At 40.0% G+C, this 24,362-nt stretch overlaps 2 protein-coding genes across 2 annotated transcripts in view; both read right to left on the bottom strand.

The window, feature by feature from the left end:
• mapk4 (mitogen-activated protein kinase 4) overlaps nucleotides 1–8,434 on the bottom strand; it is a 38,002-nt gene extending 29,568 nt beyond the window's left edge. Inside the window, exon 1 of the mRNA XM_066712206.1 lies at nucleotides 8,179–8,434. The gene's annotated coding sequence lies outside the window, so the exon portion shown is untranslated. The remainder of the gene's footprint in view (nucleotides 1–8,178) is intronic.
• Nucleotides 8,435–16,887: 8,453 nt separating this feature from the next.
• Nucleotides 16,888–23,304, bottom strand: ska1 (spindle and kinetochore associated complex subunit 1). The gene is made up of 7 exons (XM_066712205.1): nucleotides 23,172–23,304; nucleotides 22,641–22,736; nucleotides 22,206–22,330; nucleotides 20,998–21,095; nucleotides 19,871–20,005; nucleotides 17,644–17,813; nucleotides 16,888–17,506 (listed from the first exon to the last, which is right to left on the bottom strand). Exons 2-7 carry the CDS (start codon nucleotides 22,726–22,728, stop codon nucleotides 17,358–17,360), a joined length of 765 nt encoding a protein of 254 aa, XP_066568302.1. The 5' UTR covers nucleotides 22,729–22,736; nucleotides 23,172–23,304; the 3' UTR covers nucleotides 16,888–17,357.
• Between the last annotated feature and the right edge of the window lie 1,058 nt (nucleotides 23,305–24,362).

Here is a 24,362-nt window from a genome sequence, read left to right as displayed (position 1 = left end):
ATAGGTAATAATAACCTATACCAGGGAGAGCAGAACAGCCCTATCTACGTGGTGTTGTGCTGACATATCAGGTGAAAACAAAGCTTATAAACCATTGTGAGGTGCTAATTTGAGATTTCCCTCTTCCAATTGCTGCTGCTATATTCATTCATGACAAAGACACTTATTTTACTGTTTGAACTGCATGGTAATCCTATTATTTTCTTGTCATCTGAGATTATTAAAATGCACACAGGTTAGCATAGCAACAGAGTTGTGACGTACTGGAGGATTTCCTTCAGGAATAATGAAGATGTGCAAAGTGCTTTTCTCAATCCATTCCACATCAGTGCCATCTGAGACACTGCTTGCTGCAGTGGGGCTGACTGAGGACTATTTTCTGTTTGTCAATTCTCATTTGGAAATTATCTATAAATATCAGCCCAGGTGTGAGAGACGGGCAGAAAGAACCAAAAAGAAGGCAAAGCAACCCAGCTACTTTAATTTCTTCAGATGTGATATTTAAGCTTTTAGATGCTTACTTTTGGTCAGTTTTCGTCTGATAGAAGATGTTTACATATATAAATTTATATATGTTTTCTGATAGTCTGTATTTATTTTTATATATGAAGACTATTCTGTAGTAATTATTTTAACAAGTAACAAGCTCAATATTGTTTACTTGCACACTATTAGTATTAACTTCAAATAGTTCTCCTTTTTGGTTAATATATTTCTTAATAATATGTGTGGTACTCTATCCCAATGGTTTTATAGAACAATTTATATTTAATTTCTAAACTTTATATCTAGCAGTATTCTAGCATATCAAGTATTTTTGCACTTTTCACATTGCTACAGTCATTTCTGAAAGCTGAAAAAAGAAAGAAAAAAGTTAACTTTACAGAACAGAACACAGAACAGAACCACTATGAAGTGACTGGAGAAGTTAATAGAGCAGTGATTATGTAATAATGTAATAATTATTCTACAATTTACTTGAACTGGAAATATCCACTGGTAAGTAAGGACTTTAGAAACTTCTTTGACGGACCAGAATGCACAATAGTGACCAAGATCATGGGAAGATCAAGCTGTCCTACTATAGCTTCCTGCTTGTCAAATAGGTCAAACAGAGTACCTGTGCTGGAAACACAAATAGCAGATCAAATAACCAGCTCTGCAGTAATACAAGCTTGGAAGGCCATAGCAACAACAACTAACTGCAGAAGATTGTTGTTTATTATTCTTATCATCAACATAAGCAATTATACTATTTTCATAATTAAACAAAATGGAAGAAACCTGAAAACAAATCTCGCAACATTCAACCACACCATTACCATAAACAGCAACAGGTGTGCATAAACCTACCAATAATTGTAGTGTTCATAATTTCTGCAGTGTACAGCATCATTCATAATTCAGGCTTGTTCCAAATGAGTTCATCAATTTGATTGCTGAAAGTCTGACAAATGACTGCAGAAATGACTGAAGTGGGTATAATATTCCGCCAACACAAGACAATCCCTCCTAACGCAAATAAATAAACAAGGGAGTTTCTAATGTATGCACTCCTCCTCTTAATAATAGGTTTACTTTCACCAACAAGATATGTAAGCAGCAATTACATCCAGAAGCGAGCAATATAGTGAATTCCCCTCTGTATTCATTAAAGTCTGTTTTTACAGAGTAACCACTGATCCATCATCTTCCCTCCACTTCAAAGCTCAGCTGCCTAATATGCAATATTTAAAGAACCCCAACCCAGCCCAACCCAACAAGGCAGAACACCATGGGCAATAAAACAACCATGAAAGTATACATTTGTCTCACACCAATCAATGTTTCAATAACTAGCCCGATATGCAAAGCAAATCGTCTTCCATTACACAGGCTGGGCCATGTAGATGGAAGAAGGCTTTCATAAACATGCACACATGTTTTCCCATTTTGGATGTATTTATTGTTACCATGTTTCTTCTTAATTTCATGCTGAATGTCTGTGAAAAGATTTTTTTTTAAATGTACTCCCCTACATATGAGGATCATTCCCACCTTTACCTTTATCCATAATTAACCTTAACTATAACCATCCTTCTAGTCCAAAACTTAAACCAAAGCCAAGGCCAATCCTACAGTTACAATAAAGGGTTAGGTTTGACACAGGGTTAAGGATCATGTCACCAGTCAATCTAATATTCAACAAGAGAATAATGATAGGGCTCATTTGCGGTGAGCTTTACATCCGTTAGGACTTATAGTGCCGTATAATGGGTTGTGTTTGGTTTGTGGCGTAACTAATCTGAATCCTAAATAACACCAAAAAGATGGTCAGAGAGGAGTTAATTCTGTAGATTCCAATACACACCCAAAGCAATAGCAAAATCACATATTAAGCCAAAAAAATGAAGTTACAATGCTTCCAATAATAACAATAAAATATCTTAATTGAGGACTTTAAAGTTGGAATTGAGAGAACTGTTTTATCAATATATTCATACACTTATTGTATATTTGCTTTTAGTATTAGGGTCAGCGGATGTTATCTTTTTTTTCTGGATCAGTATGACCAACTGGAAACATTTACTAGAGTTAATTTGCTGTAACCAATCTTAAACTTTCACTCTGAGGCCAAAATGGCTTTTTGTCTTTCACATCGAGCACAAACTTATCTACCCTGCAGCACTTCCAATGTTTTACCCCAGCAACTGTCAGCTTTTAATGGAAGCGTAAACTGAAAGACAGTTAATGTAAAATAAAGTCTGCCTTCTTTGTAGCAAAAACAAAAATAAAAATACTAAGACAAATTGCTTGTTGGGACTGCAAAACTGAAAGTCTGAGCAAATCTTTCGAGAATGGTTGAAGAGAGGAACAGTAAGGAGATTAAATAAAATATTAAGCTGTGCAAGACTTCAGCAAACTAACAGCACTGACATCCAGGCAGCACAAAGCATGTCACAAGAAAGTACATTTTACAGGACAATAAAATGTACAGTATGTTCTCACAATGTGCAATTTGAACTAATGAACTAGCCTGAACTTCTCCAAAGGAAAACCTACTATTTTTCTGTCTTGAAACACACAGCTTACCAGAGACGAAGCATTTAAGATCAACCAAAGAATACATAAATAAATACAATACAAACAAATGCTGCTTCCGTACTAGTATTAAGATTATGCCGCATTTGTTTGCTTGGTCACATTCCAGAACTTTTAATGAATATATTTTAAATGATCCACTGGCAGAATGTCACTGGTAGACAGATACAACACTTCTACCTAGTGCAAAGGGACAAATAGTTGTTCCAGGGATGTGTGGTACTGCTCTGCTGTGCTCCCTTAAGTGACATTAGATGAGCAGAGTTCAGGCAGAAATACTGTTCAGCTTATCTTTACACACAATCCAATGACACTTGAAGATGAAGCTGATCTAAAATAATTGATTTGGCCCTACACATAGCCCTTAAAACTTAAGACTGCAGAGTTATGCTGGCAGTTTAATAATCGATGGCAGACACAAACTGAACAGCCATTATAACCTGAGAGCTGCGTTTTCTTTTGAATCCCTGATGTCAAGTTGGGCGATCAGGTGAAGGAATCTGTCACCAGCCACTAAACCCAGCAGACAATCAGCCCAGATCTTCACACACTGGACCCTGACCAGCAATAGAGAAGAATACATAGAGAATAATGCTTAAATATAATATAGTCTTGTTTAGGAGGACTGCATGTACATGTGCATGTAACTTCACATATCAGTTATATCTGCCTATTGCAATAGTGACAGGGGTCAAATTATATTTCATTGGATGATTGATTAACTCAGTGCCTCTTGTCACTGTGAGTGGCGTCTCAATCTGCAAATACGTATGCATGAAAATACGAAAAAAACGGGTGCATTGATATACAGAACTGAGAACATGAAGCAACCCTTGTTGTGAAGACTAATTGTGATTCAAGGCCACATTCTGTTCGTCTCTTTAATTCATATTCCCTGTTTAAAATAATGAATGTTATTATTAATCCCCTAATACTTCACAGGTTAGCCGACAGAAACAGCTGTACAGTTTAAATATCCCAAACAGTCAAATCAGGATCTTTTTATTTTTACATTAAGCCTCTCTCCCAGCCCCCTGTATTAGCCAGCTGTTATTCAAGACACCTGCTTTCTACATCCCCATTCTGAATCAAATAAACACATCACCTTCAAACTATATTCTCCATGCTGGCTGAACAGGACTGGGTGACTGTGGCGGCTTCTGCAGGGACCTTGCCAGTCACCGGTGGTCACTGTAGACCACCAACACGAACACCTGCATCCACCTGCCTACACGCCAAGACCCAAAGCCATAGGTGGATCTCAGCCAGGTTCACTTAGCACCACTGGATTTGAACCAGTGTCCCCTCCACTTGTGTCCTCAGGTCCCTGTTGCATTGTTGACCTTGAAGTAGTCCTGCAGGTTTGGCATGTCCTTTCAGATACCTTTCGGGATGTTTAATGCTTGATTCAAATCCCCATGTAATCTCCTTTGTTCCGGATTTAAAATATTCAATTCCCTTAACCTGCCTGGGTATAACATACCTCGTACTCTGGTAATTGTGCCTTCAGCTCTTTTGAGAGCAGTTATATCCTGTTTGTAATGTGGAAACCAAAATCTTAAACGAGATCTAAGTAGCTGATCACATAACTGTAAAGATAATTGATTGAAATTGTATGTATGTATTCCAGAACTGTATCATCTTTATTCCCCATATTGTATTAATGAGGATAATAACAAAGTTAACATGGACACCAAACTCCTCCTCACAGTTGGGGACCTCAGTGTAGAGAAGTTAGCAAGTAGGCAAATCAGATCATTGATAAAAAAAACTATGAAGAGCAGCCTGCCTCACGCAGACCCCTGTGGTACTCCACTAATTGCATCACACACCTTTAAGGCTTCTCTCTTCTCAGGTGCCCAAGCAACATAGTCCAATCAACCTACAATAGCTCATCCTGCCACTTGATGATTCATATTATGATTAGCCTCATTGAATTTCAAAAGCTCAGCACAGGAAATATTCAATTTGTGAAGCGAAATCCTTCCAAACATGAAGATACACTTTTTTACCGTCTGTGCTCAGGAGCAAAATCCTTTCCCAGCTTTCTTGAAAATAACTACAAAATAGTAATCATACAAATCTGTCAGGAGCAAAGGAAGGGTGCAGGAAGGGAGCGTAAACCTGAATACATGTTTTACTCCAACATAGTTTTTATTTTCTACACAGATCACGTTCGAAAGACAAACACTGTAGTACTTTTCTACTGGGTGCAAAAGCTTTGAAAGTAGTCCTGATATGTAATCATATCTTTCCCAAACCAATCCAGATGCTTTTTAACCTGGCTGCCAATATAGACTACTAATCTGATTAGGCATACATTCTCCAGAGGGTGGATAGGAAAAAGGCTATTTTAATGCATGCCTGCCTATTTCAACATTGTAAACCAGCCTACTTTACTGAATCACAGCAATAGCCTGAATGTACATCCGTTACTAGGTTAATATTATCAAAGAAACAAACATTTCCAGAAATAATATCATCTCAACAGGCAGTTATGGAGTTTCTTAATTTAGAAAGTGCATTAACCAACTGCAGACATTTATTCTAAGGTACTGTCAATATGTGTTGGGATGTGATAATCCAAGTCTTTCAGTCTGGATGCTGACATCAGGTATTTTAATGTACTATATTGCTTACTCAGACTGAAATGGAACAATACTGTCACAATATGGTGGACAGTTCTGCATTGGATTTAAAACATGTAAATCTGTATCCAACGAATAACTGCAATTTTATATTTCAAACTACGATCTACACTCACCTAAAGGATTATTAGGAACACCTGTTCAATTTCTCAATAATGCAATTATCTAACCAACCAATCACATGGCAGTTGCTTCAATGCATTTAGGGGTGTGGTCCTGGTCAAGACAATCTCCTGAACTCCAAACTGAATGTCTGAATGAGAATGAAAGGTGATTTAAGCAATTTTGAGCGTGGCATGGTTGTTGGTGCCAGATGGGCCGGTCTGAGTATTTCACAATCTGCTCAGTTACTGGGATTTTCACGCACAACCATTTTTAGGGTTTACAAAGAATGGTGTTAAAAGGGAAAAACATCCAGTATGCGGCAGTCCTGTGGGCGAAAATGCCTTGTTGATGCTAGAGGTCAGAGGAGAATGGGCCGACTGATTCAAGCTGATAGAAGAGCAACTTTGACTGAAATAACCACTCGTTACAACCGAGGTATGCAGCAAAGCATTTGTGAAGCCACAACACGTACAACCTTGAGGCGGATGGGCTACAACAGCAGAAGACCCCACCGGGTACCACTCATCTCCACTACAAATAGGAAAAAGAGGCTACAATTTGCACAAGCTCACCAAAATTGGACAGTTGAAGACTGGAAAAATGTTGCCTGGTCTGATGAGTCTCGATTTCTGTTGAGACATTCAGATGGTAGAGTCAGAATTTGGCGTAAACAGAATGAGAACATGGATCCATCATGCCTTGTTACCACTGTGCAGGCTGGTGGTGGTGGTGTAATGGTGTGGGGGATGTTTTCTTGGCACACTTTAGGCCCCTTAGTGCCAACTGGGCATCGTTTAAATGCCACGGCCTACCTGAGCATTGTTTCTGACCATGTCCATCCCTTTATGACCACCATATACCCATCCTCTGATGGCTACTTCCAGCAGGATAATGCACCATGTCACAAAGGTCGAATCATTTCAAATTGGTTTCTTGAACATGACAATGAGTTCACTGTACTAAACTGGCCCCCACAGTCACCAGATCTCAACCCAATAGAGCATCTTTGGGATGTGGTGGAACGGGAGCTTCGTGCCCTGGATGTGCATCCCACAAATCTCCATCAACTGCAAGATGCTATCCTATCAATATGGGCCAACATTTCTAAAGAATGCTTTCCGCACCTTGTTGAATCAATGCCACGTAGAATTAAGGCAGTTCTGAAGGCGAAAGGGGGTCAAACACAGTATTAGTATGGTGTTCCTAATAATCCTTTAGGTGAGTGTATATTCCTATGAATCACACATCTCACAAGATGTTGGTCATATCCAGGCTAGCACAACTTTTTGTTTCCACAACATTTCACATGAAGACAAGTCCTAAGGAGGCGAACACCAGGTCAGTTGATGGCCAGACTAAAGGAACCTAGTAAATCAAACACAAAATAAAAGGTAAAAGATTGGTGAATATATATCAATCAACTTCTTACAATTACTATTTTCACAAAATATAACATCGAGCATGTGTGTAGCGTTGACTCGAAATAAAGCACATATATGTAAATAAAAAAAGGTTATTCCAGGGCATTTCCTTGTCTCTCACCCATTCAGCGGCCACTGTAGCATCTCAAACGACACACTCCTCTATCGCAATAGACAGCAATTATAACAATGACAATTAGCATTATAACAAATAACAACTATCCACTGTTACTGTTTCTGAATCAAACTAGCAACCAGCTGCTGGCTGTGCGCGTCCATAATGGGATTTCTTTGTATCGCCCTCACAACATAAACTCTGCTCAGAGAAAGAAAGCAACATCTATACAAATACCCAATGAAGCATGCATTTCCATATGGCGACTGGCTAGTAGCGGTATTATTTTTGCTGTGTTATATAGGCTACTGTATTAAAGCCCCTATGTGGTTTCAATGTATATCTAAATAATAAGTGACCAAGTCTGGCTATGTGAATGCAACCAGTTAAATAAAACCAAAACGAACAGTGCTTGCACCTCGGTTATAATCATACCATTATTATTATTATTATTATTATTATTATTATTATTATTATTATTATTTATAGCGCTCTATTCAATATATAAGCTACTCATACAGTCCTAGTAACGTGATTCAATACATTCTACTGTATAGCAGTGATACATTCCCATAATACCAGGAACCGAGTTAAAAAAAAAAAAATCATGAAAACAAAATGTTTAATTGTAACCTTAGGGATGTAATTGAGCTGTAGAAGTTATTGGCGACTGTCCTGTGCTGCTCAGGTGCTGCAGATGCATCCTAGCCTGTCCATCGCATGAAGAAAACACACACACACACACACACACACACACACACACACACACACACACACACACACACACACACACACACTGAACACTTACCATAGGCTGTGCACAGTATCAGGACCATACGAGGAACAAAAAGAAATCCCTCGTTATCGAGCTGCACACATATCTGCATCGGAAAGTGTGTGTCTGCTGTGCAGCGGGGGCATTAGCAGGTCCTCTGGTCCGCTCCACACGGTGGGGTGTCTTTGGACGAATGAGCTGGGTTATCAGACAGGGTTATCAGCGATAGCGAAAAGCTGCTGTTTACTGCTCACTCTTTCTTCCTCTTGCTTTCTCTCCCTCCATGCCCCCCTCTCTGATTGCCTCTCTCTCTCTCTCTCTCTGTTCGGAACTCCTCTGCCACAGCACAGCCCCCACACCCATGACGTCACCTTGAAACCCGTCCATCACTCGGCAGCCACCTGCAGCATCACTAGACACAGTACAGGCAAAGTTACCCCCCCTTTTGGTGAGCTCTCCTTCCAGTATAGCTGAGGCACCATTGCCTTGCCATGCTTCTGTGTGACAATGATAAAAACACCAAAGTCGCCCATGGTAGTGTTGCACCACACTGCAATGAATCTCCCATGAGGATGGAAGGCAAATTGTATCCTGGGATATTCCCCATAGTGTGATCTGCCCTTTCCCTTTGTCCCGCAAGCAGACAACTCATCATGCTAGTCTGACAAGCCAGCCCTAATGATTTGCTTCATGAATATCTGTCTTAAATGAAGCAATCAGTTGATTTATTGTTGTGTTCAAAATGATGTATTCTAATTATATATCAGCAAACACCCACCTGCTTTTAAAGGCCGTGAAACATGGACAAAGGAAACAAATGAAAGAATATATCTGAACTTCGAATGAATGAGAATTAACAACAGAAGGAAAACAATCCGGTTAGTCAGCAATATGTGAATGTATCTTTTTATTTACAGTAACTGCAATGTATCTGTTGTTTAAAACAGCTATGTCAGGATGAATAGACTCACATGTACACAAACATACATATCTAAAGACAATATCTTCTAGAAAGTATTGGGACAAGCCTTCCTATACGTTTGGGAGGTCGGAGAAAGTTTTGATTTGGTGTAGGCCTTAGATATGGTTTTATAATGGGGTGTGAGACTTCTTGTATGTGAATAGCATTACTCCTGAAGAGTAGGTGTTTGCAGAACAGCTGTCTTCACTCTCTACAAAGGGGATTTTTTCATCACAGTTGTGCCACATGGGGTGAACCATGGCACAACACAACCAGTATACCAATTCAACTTGCAGTGGAAAACAGGTACAGTGCATGTGTCTGTCAGTCCAGAGATCTTGAGCAGTGAATTTTGATCTAGGTGGATGGCTGGAATAAATGATGGATGACAATGGAATTTGATCCTTTCCCCTTTCCTGTTTCTTGTAATTAGTAGGATGATTTCAGGACTGTGTTTTTGAGCAGCAGGCCCAGGAAATTGCTTCCTCCAATCCCCAATCATCCACATTGCAATAACACTTGTTTTCAGTGCTTGAAACTAAAAATAAAAAATGCTAGTACCCAAGTGTGATGATGAGATATAGACAGCATAGATATGTTGTCTCCCATGTAAGCTGTTAGTGTTTTGAATTGAGAAGTGTACTCATAAACGCTGGTACAGTATTGTGAGTAATGGTTCATTTCAGCCACTGCTCGTCATACCATACAGTGAATTAACGCAGCTCGATGGAAATCAGGTGTACTTTTCCACAGAGCGTGTAAGGGCTTCTGCTGCACTCTAACTCTAATAAGTGAAGGTGAAAAGCTTCTTTCACATTCTCAGAACAACAACAACAAAATACAGAGCCAATAAAATGCTGCTTGTGTTCCTTGTTTTCCAGCTGAAGTATAAAGTATTTCTGGATAGTTTCAATCCCCGTAAATGTGTGATTTAGAGACTTGTGAGAAACCAGGGGAGTGACATCGACATAAAAGGCTCAATGTGTATGATAAGTTATTACTAGTTATTACATGGCATCCACTGCAGTCCTTGGGTTTATGCAGCATGGAAAAAATTCAAGTGCTTGGCATTTCCTATTACCTTTCAAAACCAGGGGTAATGTCTGTGGCACTGGAAACCCAATGAAGATGAAGTATTTATTTTCTCTTATGTTACTATGGGAAGAAGAGACTGGAAAATAACTTCTGTAAGCAGAGAAGGCTGCAGATCTGTTGACTTTTCTCTAGCCGCACACCTGCAAATGACACTGTGTGTATTTAGAGCTGTGTTATTGTGTTACAGGACGGTGTGTGTGTGCGGCGACCACTGTTCTGAGAGCACAACTGGACTACCCTACCAAGAAAATTGCAATAATATAACGCCACAAAATGTTCCCATGATCAGAACATTATGAACCATCCTCTGTGTGACTCAGAGGAAGGAATCATTGTAAATGAAGCCTTAAGAAACATCTACTTTCCCCAAGTAGGCATACTAAATGCAAAGTGTATCCTGCCTATGGGCATTTGTTTCTAAGCAACAAAGGGAAAAAGAGCTCTATGTTTATTGGAAAGGAATAAACAAGAGGCAATAAGGGTATTGCTTTTGTCCCAATTCTGCTGGAAACAGCTGCTAATATACTTTCTCAACACCTACACTGTCTATTAGCCTGACACACTTGTAATTACATAGGAGTTTTTGCCACAGGTTGTGTTGGCAAGCAGGAAACACTGTCTAGCTGTCAGGATTCAGTCCTGCTTAAGACCCTTGTGCATGGGTTTAATCAGAAAAAGAGCTTTCTGGAGCCATTCAGGAAGGTTTACTGTGTTTCTTCAGGGCTGGATTAAGCTACATGTTCTGTCTTTACCAGTAAACGAGGCTTTCAGACTCTACACTGCAGAGGTTTTTGCTGTCCCCTCCCGAGCCTCTCGTCAGGGCCTATATTGATAGATTACGTGAACGCACACATTCCTCTCCCACCTGTGCATATGCACATTCAAACAGAGAGTGTGAAATCTCTCAGCTCAGGAGGTTGATTGTGAATGTGTCTGGTCTCACCTCTGTCTGAACCATGCATGTGCTTGTTTCCTTGTGAAGAAGGTACTGTACATATAATAAAAAAAGCTAAATAAAATCGAATGTAGTTTAGGTCTTCGGCACCCCAACACCAATAAGCTATTGATTTATTCCCACCAGGTCCCCGCAGTCAATACTATGTGAAAATCTGATTTGTTCCAGTTTGTACAATGCCATGGAAAGTTGCAGAGCTTCCAGAAGTATTTAATGCCACTAAACACTAGATTAACTTTAGGGCTAGTCAGCTATGGGGCTTTGTCACCTCTCACAGTGCAGGGATTAGTGGATCCCTGTGGGGGAGGTAACTGTAAGCCAACAATGCAGATCCTTTACTAATAGCCAGGAATACAGGCCAGTGATTCAGACACTACCATCTTCAGGTCCCTTTCTCATTAAAATCATCTGAAATGAATCATGGAGCTGGTTACAGAATTTACATTTATCTCTTGTTAATCTGATGGATTGATTAAGTGTCTTATCCTTGAGTAAATACACAAATCACAACTTGAAAGGAAAGAAAAATACATTATATAGATCTAATATTTAATCATTAAACATCAACATATCTTTATTTTTCCCCATCTCGTCAATAAAAAAAAAACATTTACACTGTAAATTATTTTTCATTTGCATATAACCAGTGAAACTATTCTTAAACATTTTACACCCACTCGTCTTCAGCCATCAAGTAGTAAACAGGCAATAAGCATGGCTTCAATATTCACTTCTTCATAAGGGAATAAGGGAGTGATAACATTACACTCATTATCATCCAGTAATCAATTTTACTGACCCAAAGCATTTGCATACAACCAGTCAATCAGCCTTTAACTTTACATCCCATTACCAAGAGATTTATGCAATACAATAAACTAGCTCTGCAACTAACCAACAAAGGGTTTATCTTTCAAGTCGGAAGCACTGCCCAAGGGGGAGGGGTTGCTGTGCACTTCCGTAGGTGCCTTCCCACTTACTGTTCTACAAAACGTGACGTCTGCGCAGATTCGTCCTTTTTTGCCATTTCGCCTGGACCCAAGAACATGAGCTTTCTGTGTCTGTGTGTTGCATTAGATCTTTAAGATTTCGGCTGGCTGGCTTCACTTGTAGTGTTGTTCACCACCATTTCACAACATCTTTGTCTCTATTCTGTGTTAAGCCTATGGGCCATGCGGCACTTGTATCCTGCACTTGGTGTTTGGAATATACAGTGTTCTGTCCGGCAACAACAAGGTTGCGTCTGTTTGGTGTTGCAGTGCCCACGTGTCCATAAATGTTGCTGAGTAGTGAGCCCGCTAGGAGCTCCACTTGTCACGGCGGTGTTTCAATTGTTGTGTGCCCCCAGGTGCAGACACTGACCGGTGCCCCCGCTGCACGTTTCCCTGGTCACGCGCGTGTGTGGATCCCCCTATCTTGGATTGAAGACGCCTGAACCGCCGCCTCAGGGTGTTGCGCTTCAGCACGCTCAACCTGTGCACCATGTCCCAGGCCATCAAGCCTGGCGACTGGTTCATTATGGTGGATCTGAAAGTCGCTTACTTTCACACTCCTATTGCGCAGGTACACAGGAAGTTCCTCCGCTTCGCCTACAAGAGCCGAGCGTTCGAGTTTGCTGTTCTACCCTTTGGCCTGTTGCTAGCCTCATGCACTTTTTCCAAATGCACGGACATCATGTTCGCAGGCGCCAGAGAGAGTTGCCTCCATATACGCATGTCTCTCCCTCTTCTGACTGAGAGCTCGCATCAGGGTTTCCCCTTGCCAGAGGCTGCTGGGCCTCCTCCGATTGAGGATGCTGCAGTGTTGGTTTGGGTCTTTACATAGTTTAAACGATTAAGCACGCCGAGTCACAGTCACTCCAGCATGCTGGAAGGTACTCCGTCTGCCACCGAGTGGTAATAATGACAGATGCCTCCAAACAGGGTTGGGGTGCAGTCTGTGAAGGACGTGGTGTCCGAGGCATGGGCTCTCCATATCAATGTCCTGGAGTTACAAACAGTGCTTCTCGGACTGTGTCATTTCCTGCCAGTCCTATGGGACAGATATGTGCTGGTTTGGACGGACAACACAGCGGTGGTTGCTTATATCAGGCAAGGAGGTCTCCGGTGGCACAGACTGTACTGTCTAGCACGCCGTCTGCTACTGTAGGTGCAGCTACAGCTCTGCTCGATCAGAGCAGTTCACCTTTCCGGCTTATCCAACATGGCGGTGGACCTCCTCTCTTGGGGAGGCCCCGCGGTTTCGGAATGGCGCCTCCACACGCTTGTGATACAACAACTGTTGAGCCAGTTCTGCAGAGTGGAAGTGGATCTCTTTGCTTCGACCAGAGTCCACCCACTGCGCACTATGGTTCTCTGTCGTAGACCGCTCAGGAACCCTATGGATTGACGTGCTAGCGCACACATGGTCTCCTTTACGCGTTCCCACCATTCCCCCTTCTCCCAGTGGTCCTGGAGAAGGTCAGGAGAGAACAAGTGGCAGTTCTGCTGATAGCCCCACAGTGGCCTTGGAGATTCTGGTTTGCAGACCTCATCGCCCTCCTCAACTGAGAGCTTTGGCAACTCCCAGTGAGGGCAGACTTGTTGTCCCAGGTGCAGGGCATTCTTTGGCACCCCAATCCGGGCCTCCTCCAGCTTTGGGCCTGGCCCCTGAGCATAAGCGTTCGATTGCCTGGGGTCTGTCAGACACAGTAGTAGCCACTATTCAGGCCCTCTACAAGGCCACAATATTCCTACTTCTGATGGACGTTTAGCACCTGGTGCCAGGATGGTGGTCAAGACCCAATTAATTAATCACATTGGATTGTGGACACTATTACCATGGCCTACGAGTCCACTGGGACCCTGGTGCCTGAACACCTGATGGCCCACTTGACTCAACTTTTTCAAGGCACCCCCTTGGCAGACATTTGTGTGGCTGCAGCTTGGGCTTCATCACTTCATTTGTCCGGTTCTACAGGTTGGATGTGACGGGACCGGTCCCTTCCATTGGGAACCCAGTGTTGGCTGCAGTCGAGCCCCAGTAGCCCACAGGCTCTGGTTTCTGATTTCTGCTCCCAGTCTGCCCCTGTTAAGCGCATCCTGATGGAACTATTTGAATCGTGTCTTTCCCTTCCACCAGACTGTGCCTTCCAGTCGAGCACCCACATGAGCTGCTCCTGGTCTTGCTGACAGCCTGTCGATGTGTCCCAGGGTCTGTCATGCGGCCTACAGGTATGTTGCCTTATGAGGCCGCCCTGTATATATATATATATATATATATATATATAACGTGTAAACAGCAGGACTGTGGCTTTGTTTAGCTTGTGTACACTGGAGCTCACTGCCGCTGTTCCCAGCTGATGGTGCTCGAGTTTCGCTGCCTCACTGTGTATATAGTTCCTTGGTCAGCAGGAATGCAACCCCGGTCATCTGAAAAAGGAAGCACTGCCCAAGGGTTGCAAGGTCGTGCGGGACGTATTTATAGAACAGGAAGTGGTAAGGGACCTGTTCTGAGTGACAAGCTAAGGGGCCAATGGCAGCTTTGATATAGTGATGTTTTCGATCGGGTTCCTATGGAAGTGCATAGAAACCCCTCCCCCTTGGGCAGTACTTCCTTTTTCAGATAACCGAGGTTGCATTCGCAACCTATCATTTCAAAACTATACCCTCTTCTTAAAAGGAGTACAGGTCTCTATCACTATCTAGCATTTTCATGTTTTACATTATTAGTTGCATATCCAATTATTTTCCTGGCATAATGTCTGCTTTGAATGTGGCTTGCTATAGCAAATTATTATTCCTTTTAAAAACAGCTCCTGAACAGACTTTTCAAACCTTTTTGACAGAAGTGTACAGGAGAACTAAATTAGTGTCATACCTACTTTGTAGCTCTAATGACCTGATACATTGAAACACTGAAATACCTACCCATGTTATTCCCTATCAACTAGCCTTGAATACTGCAGCCATTTTAATAAGGTAGGTAGGGTTGTTTGAACTATCAAATAATGATGTAGGCAAAAGCAAAAACACAACATTACATGAGGCATGAGCAAAAATTATTTCATTTTCTGTTCCAGACCTAATTTGTCTCCTGCTACATTTGCATCTTAAGAGCATGTTTGAAGCAGAGAGCTTTGAAACTCATCCGTGTCTCTATTCCAAGGCTTTTTGTTCTGTGTTGTTTGAAATGCTGTGTACGCTTTCTTTTTATGCAGTGCCAAGTTCACACACAAGGTCTAACTGACTGAAGTTGAGTTCAAATCTCTAAACTATCATTTCACTGCCCGCTAAACTGTGTACAGCATAGTAAATGTGTGGGTGTGCGTAGGATGGGGTGAAGCTCAGCATCACATTTCTCTCAGTACCAACTGCTTTGAACATCTGTTCTAGTACAATACTAACTGAAAAGTAAATGTAGAGGATGAAACTTTATTTAAAAGGCCTTCTTCTCTGTATTCATTTACACTCTGTCCATATTGTCACCCAGACTACATTAATTTATTTCTTAAAGAAAATAATCCGTAGTTCTACAAAAACCATAAATAATTATTTTACATTCATATATTACCTCTTTCCAAGGCATTGTTATAATCAATTGCTTACAGTTTGCAAATATAGTCGTGTAAAATAACACAAAGTAGGTTCTAAAAATAAAAACACTACTAAAGTGATTGTTTTGCACATTATTAAAAATGTTCAGTCAGTAGAATCTGAATAGTGTTACAAAAAGATTATAAAGAACTAAGTGCACAAAAATAATTATTACTGCAACACTTTAATTTCCAATCCTAAATTAATTAAAAGTGATCTGTATGTTGGCACTTTCATGGTAGATTTTGCCAGCTGCCCTGCCAGCCTGCGTCAGATCCCTCTCCATCCTGGCACAACCCAGGCGAGATTAGGAGTAAATTGGCACATTTTCACTAGGGACGCACCGGAGAGAGATCGTCATTTCCTTGTGGCCTGAAACACACAAGAACGCACCAGTTCCCCTAAACCCACCCTCACCACATTCACACCCAATTATGCGTCAGACGATTTCTGCCCATCTTCCTGCTCGCTGGGCTGACCCTCTGGCACTGATACAGGCTGGAGTGACTGCTGGATAGAGCTGGTGGCTAAGTGGCCTCTATTCAGTCCCACTTCAAATGATCACTAAAAGTGGACAAAGCTACTGGAGCTGGATACGTGTTCTTCAACCAACATGCAGAGAAAGTATGATTTGACTGAAAGAACCCAGAAATAAGAGCTGGTGATACAATGATCTGTAGAGGTCATCAGAACTGTCACTCAGACAATGGGTGGATCTCAACAGTGATGGCATGAGAAAGGGAGAACGGTTCTAAATGTTACACTATCATACACAATAGTACTTTTTAACATTTTGGCACAACTGACACTTTGATGGTTGGATGGATTGAAAAGAAAATTAGCTGTAGAACGAAGGAGCTTGCGGGACTGAAGGTCATAACTAGAATGAATTACAAGTTGCAATATTTTAGATCTCTGGTTATTTGGACTACGGGATTAGCATCTTGAAAGACTAAATGTGGAACTTCACTATGTTGATTTCTTCTGAGGACACCTCGGGAACAATCTAAGCATACGCTTAAAAATATTATGAATACATGCCCATCATCGCTTCATGCAATTTGTTCATTTGCTTTCAGGCAGCCTGTATAGAGAGCACTACAATCCTCACTGCTATAAAATTACACCTCATTGCCAGATAGGGGCATAAAAGGGAGAAAATGTGAACAATTGTTTATTGACAAATTTAGAAATACAAACAGAGTGAAAAAGAAGCAGAAGTGATTTAGTCTGGATCAAAGCTGTGCAATTCCTAAAAGCAGGTACTTCAGTAACAGAGAGCAGTAAAAAGCTCCCAGTTTATTTCCATGTCTTTTCTCGTATATTCGAATCACTGCTAGCAGTAGTATGTATTAGTGACATACAGGTTTCGCATACCATGCAAGAAACTATACAACACATTCTACTTAATTTGAAAGCACAGGAAAGGTCAGACAAAAGTGAAAAGCATAATCTTCTAAACATGAAACCTTTGAAGGTAGTGCATTCAATCCCAAAGCCAAATGCTAGTCATATTGATGGACCTCTTTGATTGGGACAGGTTATGCATTCGTCCTCTGTGCAGACCTTGAGTCTTCCGAGCAGACAAGTCAAATGATTCTTCCGAGCAGGAAAGAATTGGAAATGCTCAGAGCAGTATGTAGCGCAAAATGCCTCCCCCTCTGCTCTCCCGCAGTCTCTGGGTGTGTCGCAGCATGTTCATCATGGACTGGAACCGCTTATCTGCATTCATCTGGGTGAACTCCTTGATGTCAGCGTCCACGATAAAAAACTGACCTGCAAAACAACAAATTAGAGAAAGCTTTTTTTAATAGAAGCGATTATCTTAAGCCTTTGCATAGAGAAGAGAAATAAAATCGCAATAATGGATCATATTTTTGCAACCTTAGTTTAATGATAGGTTAACACAGTACCTTTAGTGTCCTTGGTCTCTTCATCCTTAAACCTCTGATATAGTTTCCGATGCACATTAGACACTGATTTAAGAGGCCGAAACAAAATCTGATATTTGCAGGTCACGGCTTTGTTGATTTCCTTAATCACGCTGTTGAGCTGGTCGTAAGACAGACGTCCTTTCATGTATCTGAAACGGTGAAAGAATTATTCAAACAATTCTACTAAATGACTTCCTTGTCAGGCAAATAAAAGTGCAACGCATAGTACACTGTACTAGATTAACACTGGGGGTTAAATGTGGTACAAAAGGCTTTTGCAACAAGGACATTTGTTTTGCATTCTTCTACCCACTTTTTCTCTAAGGTTTTCCCTGGTAAACTACATTTTTGTTTAATTTATCTTGTACTTAAAGCCAGATACAACTATAGCTTGCTAGCACTAAGCAGGCTGCTGGCTCTCAGTCTTAGCTGGCTTCGTTGCTCTTCTCACAGAACAATCTCTAAGAAGCAGATAGTGTATGTGTTGTAGTTACTCAAATGGTTGAAAAGATTAACCATCTATTTACTCTCATATTTTCTTCAGAACAACTCCACTGGATTTGGCAGGCTACCATCTAAGGGTTTTATAAAACTATCACTAGGATGTCTGCTGCACCTGTGCGACACATTTTCAATATAAAAATAGTCCTCCAAGCTTGTCACTCAGAGCCTTTTATCAAGGCAAGACTTAACTGGGTAACTACTTAAAAGCGAATAAAAAATAGTGGGTTGAATTTGTTTAATGATTACACAACCATTTAATTTTGAAAACTGGAAAATATCATATGTATCCATTTGATTGCCCTCGTAGAGTTTAGAAGTCTTGACAGGTGGAGAGTTCAGAAACCGATTTATAACTGGTAATGGCACGATTCCAAGACCACTGAAACAAACCGTGCGCGGCTCTTGGATTCTCTGTTCTTGTTCCACTTTTGCGGATTCGAGAGAAGAGAAAGCAGACAGCTGCAGTGGCAGCCTGAGACAGTCTCAGACGTGTAGAGCACAGTGTGTGCCTGGAAGGGGAATATATCAGCACCTTTCAAATCTTTGACAAATGTAGATTTCCAGTAGATAATAAAAGATAATTGAACTAAGCTACACTAAAGTAGGATTATAAATAATTCAGGCTCTGACCCAGAACACTTGTATAGGTAATTACCAGCCTATTAAACATTCTTCATCTGTCAAGGTTAAAACAGCCCTGGTGCCCTGCTCTCTGTTCGCTACAGGACTATTCCTGGATTCTGCTTCCATATAAGAGACCTTTATTTAAACTTAAACTTAATGAGACAGACTAATAGGATAATTAAAAAAAAAAAACTCTTAGGATCAGGATCTGAACTTCAATTTTTACGGTTTATGAGACAAGCTATTTTGTTCTTAAATACATTTTACAGTAGCAATTTAGCAGAAGAGTAATCAGACACCTTAATTTCCTCATTTGATAGGCAACTCAATTGATATACAAAAGTAGGTCAAATGATAAATACAGATGACCATTGCTTAAATCAGCTATATACCTTAATTATCCACATGAAGTGAACATGGCATTATTCTGCTTGTTTTTTTACATGCGGATATGAAGAGTAAAACAATATTGTAAGGGTGATTGTGTGTAGACTGGTGTGATAGGGAGCCACAGTATCTGTTATAATCCAGAACCAATGCATACAAAAGCCCTTGCATTCTGTCAGAAAAGCTCATGTAACAGATGAATGAAATTGCTGATATTTAAAGCCAGGTATGCTGCCACCTTGACAGAGTCATCACTTAAACCAAAGCATTTATGGTGGTATCTAGAAGCTTAATTTTGTTCAAAGTAAAGCCCACATTGTGTCAGGAAATGACGTTCCACTGGGATGTACAAATCAATAGCTATGTAACTGGAGCGATCAAAACAAAAGAGCCATACTCTAATCTCTTATACAACGCAGAGGTCTTCGAGTAATTTATCTGAACGTCATCCATTCCCTATATGGCTTCATCATACATAATCCCCAGAGTTGTCAAAAGGACATTTGCTCTCACATGATGGAACAGGTTTCATTACTTTACTTAATCCAGAAAAAAAATAAAAAATAAGCAGATCTCTGACACCAGCTCTGATGTTATTTTACAATCAACGTCCACTCACTAAAAAATAAAGCTTCTGGAAGAAATCACTTTATAAATAATACTTAAGTTCATCCTGATTAAATTAACTTACTGTGGGATGTTGTCAAACTCTTCTGTGGTGACATATTCCATTTCTTTGATGAGCTTTTTTGAGGGTTTCTTGAGGGGCTCTTCTGCAGAAGCTTGTTTGTCTTCTTTGTCTTTGTTTGGTTTCATTGCTTGCCCACTAGAAAATAAAATGACAAATACATATGTAATGTTTATCACTGCAGAGGTAAAAGGGTGTTTTTTTTATTGCACATTTAAGAGCTTTGACAAACTAAATACATAAAGCAATTAAACTTCTTATATATAATAGTGGGGTTTAAGGACTACATATCTTACTGAGCTGTTCATGTCTTTAACACCTTATGTTATAGTATAGTTGAAGTTACGGGGGGAAACAAAAGCATGCCTGGATGTACAAACAAAAATAACGTATTAACCTCAGAGCCTTCAAAAGGTTATTAAAGACTCTACATACAGTTTCGATCCATTATATTCAATGTAAAGGAGCAATATACGGTCATCTCCAAAATTGTCACCCTTGACGAAGATGACCAAAAAAGGCTGTAATTATGGTGTTGACTGCAATATACACAAACAGTATAATTACGAAGGCACAAACTTGCGATTGTGTGCTGTCCTAATGAATTTATCATGTGCAGAGTCTGTGAGACATGAGCGAATAGTAAGGATCTCAGCTGGGATCCCCACTTTGTTCCAGGGACTCCATCTGGCAATTCCCTGTCACACTCGGCTACATCTCAATTACGCTGCTGGAGTATTACAGCTAACATTCACAAGTATATTGATGGAGTCTTTTAGCCAACAAAATAAAATGTGAATGAGGCCTACAGCTATATTACTATATTACTTAATACAGCACATTTCATTGTGCAACAGAATGTCACATCTCCAACCTGTGGCCTTTCTACAATCAGTTTGTGTTTATTTCTGACTAGTAATTCAGGATATATCCATCTTCATTTACACTGAGTTTAGTTTATTTCTGAAATAATGGTAATTGCAAGAATAAAAAATGGTGTTTAGGTTGAAACCATGGTTACAGAAATAGCTCTAAAAGCATGAATCATAATCCGAGTTGTTAAAGTAATGTAAACATGGTACTTGGGATAATTTTGCAGATGACTTCCATTCAAAGACAGGAGACTTTACCTTTCTGTAGCTGTGGCTTTCCTTGGCATATGTGGAGGGATATTCTCTTTGAGGTGCTTTGCTTCTTTCACATCCTCCTTGAAGAATTCCTCCAACTCCTACAGGCATGGCATAACCATTAAACCCTCAATCAATCAAAAGGCAGTAATGGAAACGCAGGCTAGACTGGTTTCTTAGAGCTGAACACATTTTGTATATGCAGTCACTGACAACCTATGTGACCCAATGTGAAAAGGGGTTCCAGAATTCTGAATTCCTAGCTTTGCCAATAATGTTCTACTAACTGTTCTGAATATAATAAATAAATAAACCCATTCCAAATATCACTTAGTCCTCAGTGCTGACACAACACTCTCTCAGCTCAGCTTCCCCAAAAAACGATCGGCACTTTCAGAGTGGGGTGCGCTTCCTGACGCATTCTGAATTTAAATTAACTTACAAGAAATATGAAACTGCGAACTGCCTGGACTATGCTTCAGCTGTTATATATACACTAACTACATTTATTAACATATGAGTAGAAACATCTATTTATACACACCACATTATGAATGACATCAAAACAAATTGACATTTACAGACCCAAAAAACACATCTGAGTAAAACAAAAAGCCATTTAAGCCTTTGTTCCAATATTAAAGGAATAGGCTGCCACAAATTACACATGCAACTTCATTTCAAGAAGCATGAAGACCAACTAAATGCTAGTGTTTGAATTAATTAGCATTTTCACAGGACAAAAACGGGTTTATGTTTGTTTTCTGCCTCAGCAACAATGTGGACAGCAGATATCTTTCTTGTTTTCTAAATGAGAGAGTTCCCTCTGCTGGTACATTTGTTAATAAAGCAAAGAGCTATAAATGCAGTGGGATATGTTGAAAATGTCCCTTTCTGAGCTACATTCAAGTATCAGTAGCGTTTGTAATATAATTGTAAAGCATCAAAAGCACTATATAAACATAAAATGGTTTTGTAATGTTGAGCCACAGCAATGTTGCTCTGCCCTTTTTACTTACATGGCTGTAGTCACTATAGCTTTAAATTATAATTACAACTATACTGAAATTAAGCAAATGCAAATCAACTATTTCAGATAATTACATTATATTAAGTAATAAACCATATTTATCATTTTTCCAAGCTTGCCATCTTTACTATAAAAAAAAATAATAAAAAAACATCAAGACAACAGGAGCTCAGTCAGATACCTTGAGGGACTGAATCATTTCTTTCTGCTGGATGATGTGCTTTTCAAACTGGTTTAAAAGACTGTTAATTGAGAGAATATCCTGACCTATCTTCTGTAGTATATTTCTCCTGTCAGGGTCCTTTCCTGAAGAAAAAATAAATGTTACATTTTTGAACAATTACATTTATTTTGATGCGAGACATAATGGTGAGCAAGCCTTTCCAGGGCATTTATGAAGCAAATGTGTTGAATCTGTACACAAAATATACACAATGATACAGCAGGCCAAAAACTACATTGCAAAACTATTCTGCAGTGCCTTTAAAAAAGCGATGTTAATGTTGGCAAGTTGCTGAAGTAGCCTATATAAACAGACAATAATGAAGGAACAAGACATTTCACAACTTACAAAACAAATTCTAAAAATAACCTTAAAAAACAAATCTCACTGTACCGATGGTCCTTAGCTCAATAATCTTCTTGATACCAGATATTTTGTCATTTACATGTTGGGTCAAATTCTCAAGGCTGTAAGGGTCCATTGTCCTTTCTGTTTGGGTGAAAAGAATATAAAACCAGACATGTTTTTCATATGTTTTCACTTTGAATTGGGAAGACTGGCATTGGAAATGGTTTAGAGAAATCTATAAAGAAATACTAATATTGTGTATGAAGTCTTAACTGGGAAGACAGGGCATTGGACTACCTACAACACACACATGCAATATTGCTTGACAATGGGTACACGTATAAATTAAGATATTGATCGTGTTGCTTGATTGCATATCACTTAATTATAAAATGTTTACTAAAATAATCAGGCGGATTGTTTTAACTTGCACAGTTGACACATTAAGGACCTACAGGAAACCGGTGTACACAAGCTGCCATAATCCAGTAGTTAATCATATCAATATCATAAATGCCACATACAATATCATTTCATTAAACACATATTAACACAATAAACATTTGTAATACTTACATAGTAATGCACGTATAGCCAAAAGCCTGCTTCTGTTTTTGTAACTAATAATACTCCACGGCTCTGTTCAGTTTCTCTTCTCATTTCAAACTTCCCTCTTCGAGTCCCGCAAAACGGATTCTCTCGCGAGAGTATGGTCGTGTTGGTGCGCAGATCTGCGCTGCTCCACCAATGGGATCCGTGGAATTCTGCAGATCTGCGCAGAACTGCGGAAATCTACGCTACAAACCTATAACACAGGCGACCTACATCGGCGCTCATTAATCTGCTGCTGCCACCTATGTAGGAGGAATGGACATGACGCCTAAAATATTTCATTCAAAGATATTCCTCAGTGTCTGTGATACTGTGGAGAAGATTAACTGATTTTGCTAGGTAGGTAGGTAGAAACACTAAGAATCACGTTTATCCATTAATATTATTACCTAACACAAAAGTTGCCACGGTAATAGTTATTGTATTTAATTTCTTTTAATACACATACAGATTTGACCATTTACCTTTCTCTTGCACTTCCCCGGGTCTCTGCAATGTTGTCCTCAACCTCTTGCGGTTTTATTCCTTGACCTTTTCCTCTGGCACGGACAGTAATTTCCCTGGTAAGACATATAAACTGTTCTCCCTCATTATTAATGATTGTGTAAACATCTGCATTACACTGTAGATACACTTAACCGTTTCTACTATACCACACTACCTGACTGTACAAAGACTGCGCTGCTTTACAGACTGCATGGGGTGGGTTTCATTAATCGTGGTTTCATGGAAAGCTCAAATGTCCTGTTGTCTTGATGTTTTTGTTGCTGTTTATTTTTATTATGAATGCAAAGCAAAACTATACAAAATAACAGTGACAAAAAACACCAGGGGTCTATGACAATACAGAAAGTACACTATAGAAAAACCTTAAAAAACACACAAGCACACCATCAGAGATACAAGGCAACAACTTCCTTTCCTTCGCTGGAGGCTCCATAGCACAGAACTCAAGATGGAGCCGGGGGTGGGGGTCCATGGCCAGGCTGTCGTTCCCTCCACCAAGCGGGTTCAGGCCAAAATACCTCCATTACTCCATTACAATTCAGTCTTCCACTGACTTCAATAGGGGGCTGCCTGAACTACTAGTGTAAACAATTCTGGATTTTACTTTTTATTAGTAGATATAAGTGTTCTTAAACTAGGAAATGAAAA

The sequence above is a fragment of the Amia ocellicauda genome, chromosome 8, assembly GCF_036373705.1.
Source record: "Amia ocellicauda isolate fAmiCal2 chromosome 8, fAmiCal2.hap1, whole genome shotgun sequence".
Lineage (NCBI taxonomy): Eukaryota > Metazoa > Chordata > Actinopteri > Amiiformes > Amiidae > Amia > Amia ocellicauda.
Note: the sequence above shows the minus strand (reverse complement) of the source record. Positions and strands in the feature narration are given on the sequence as shown.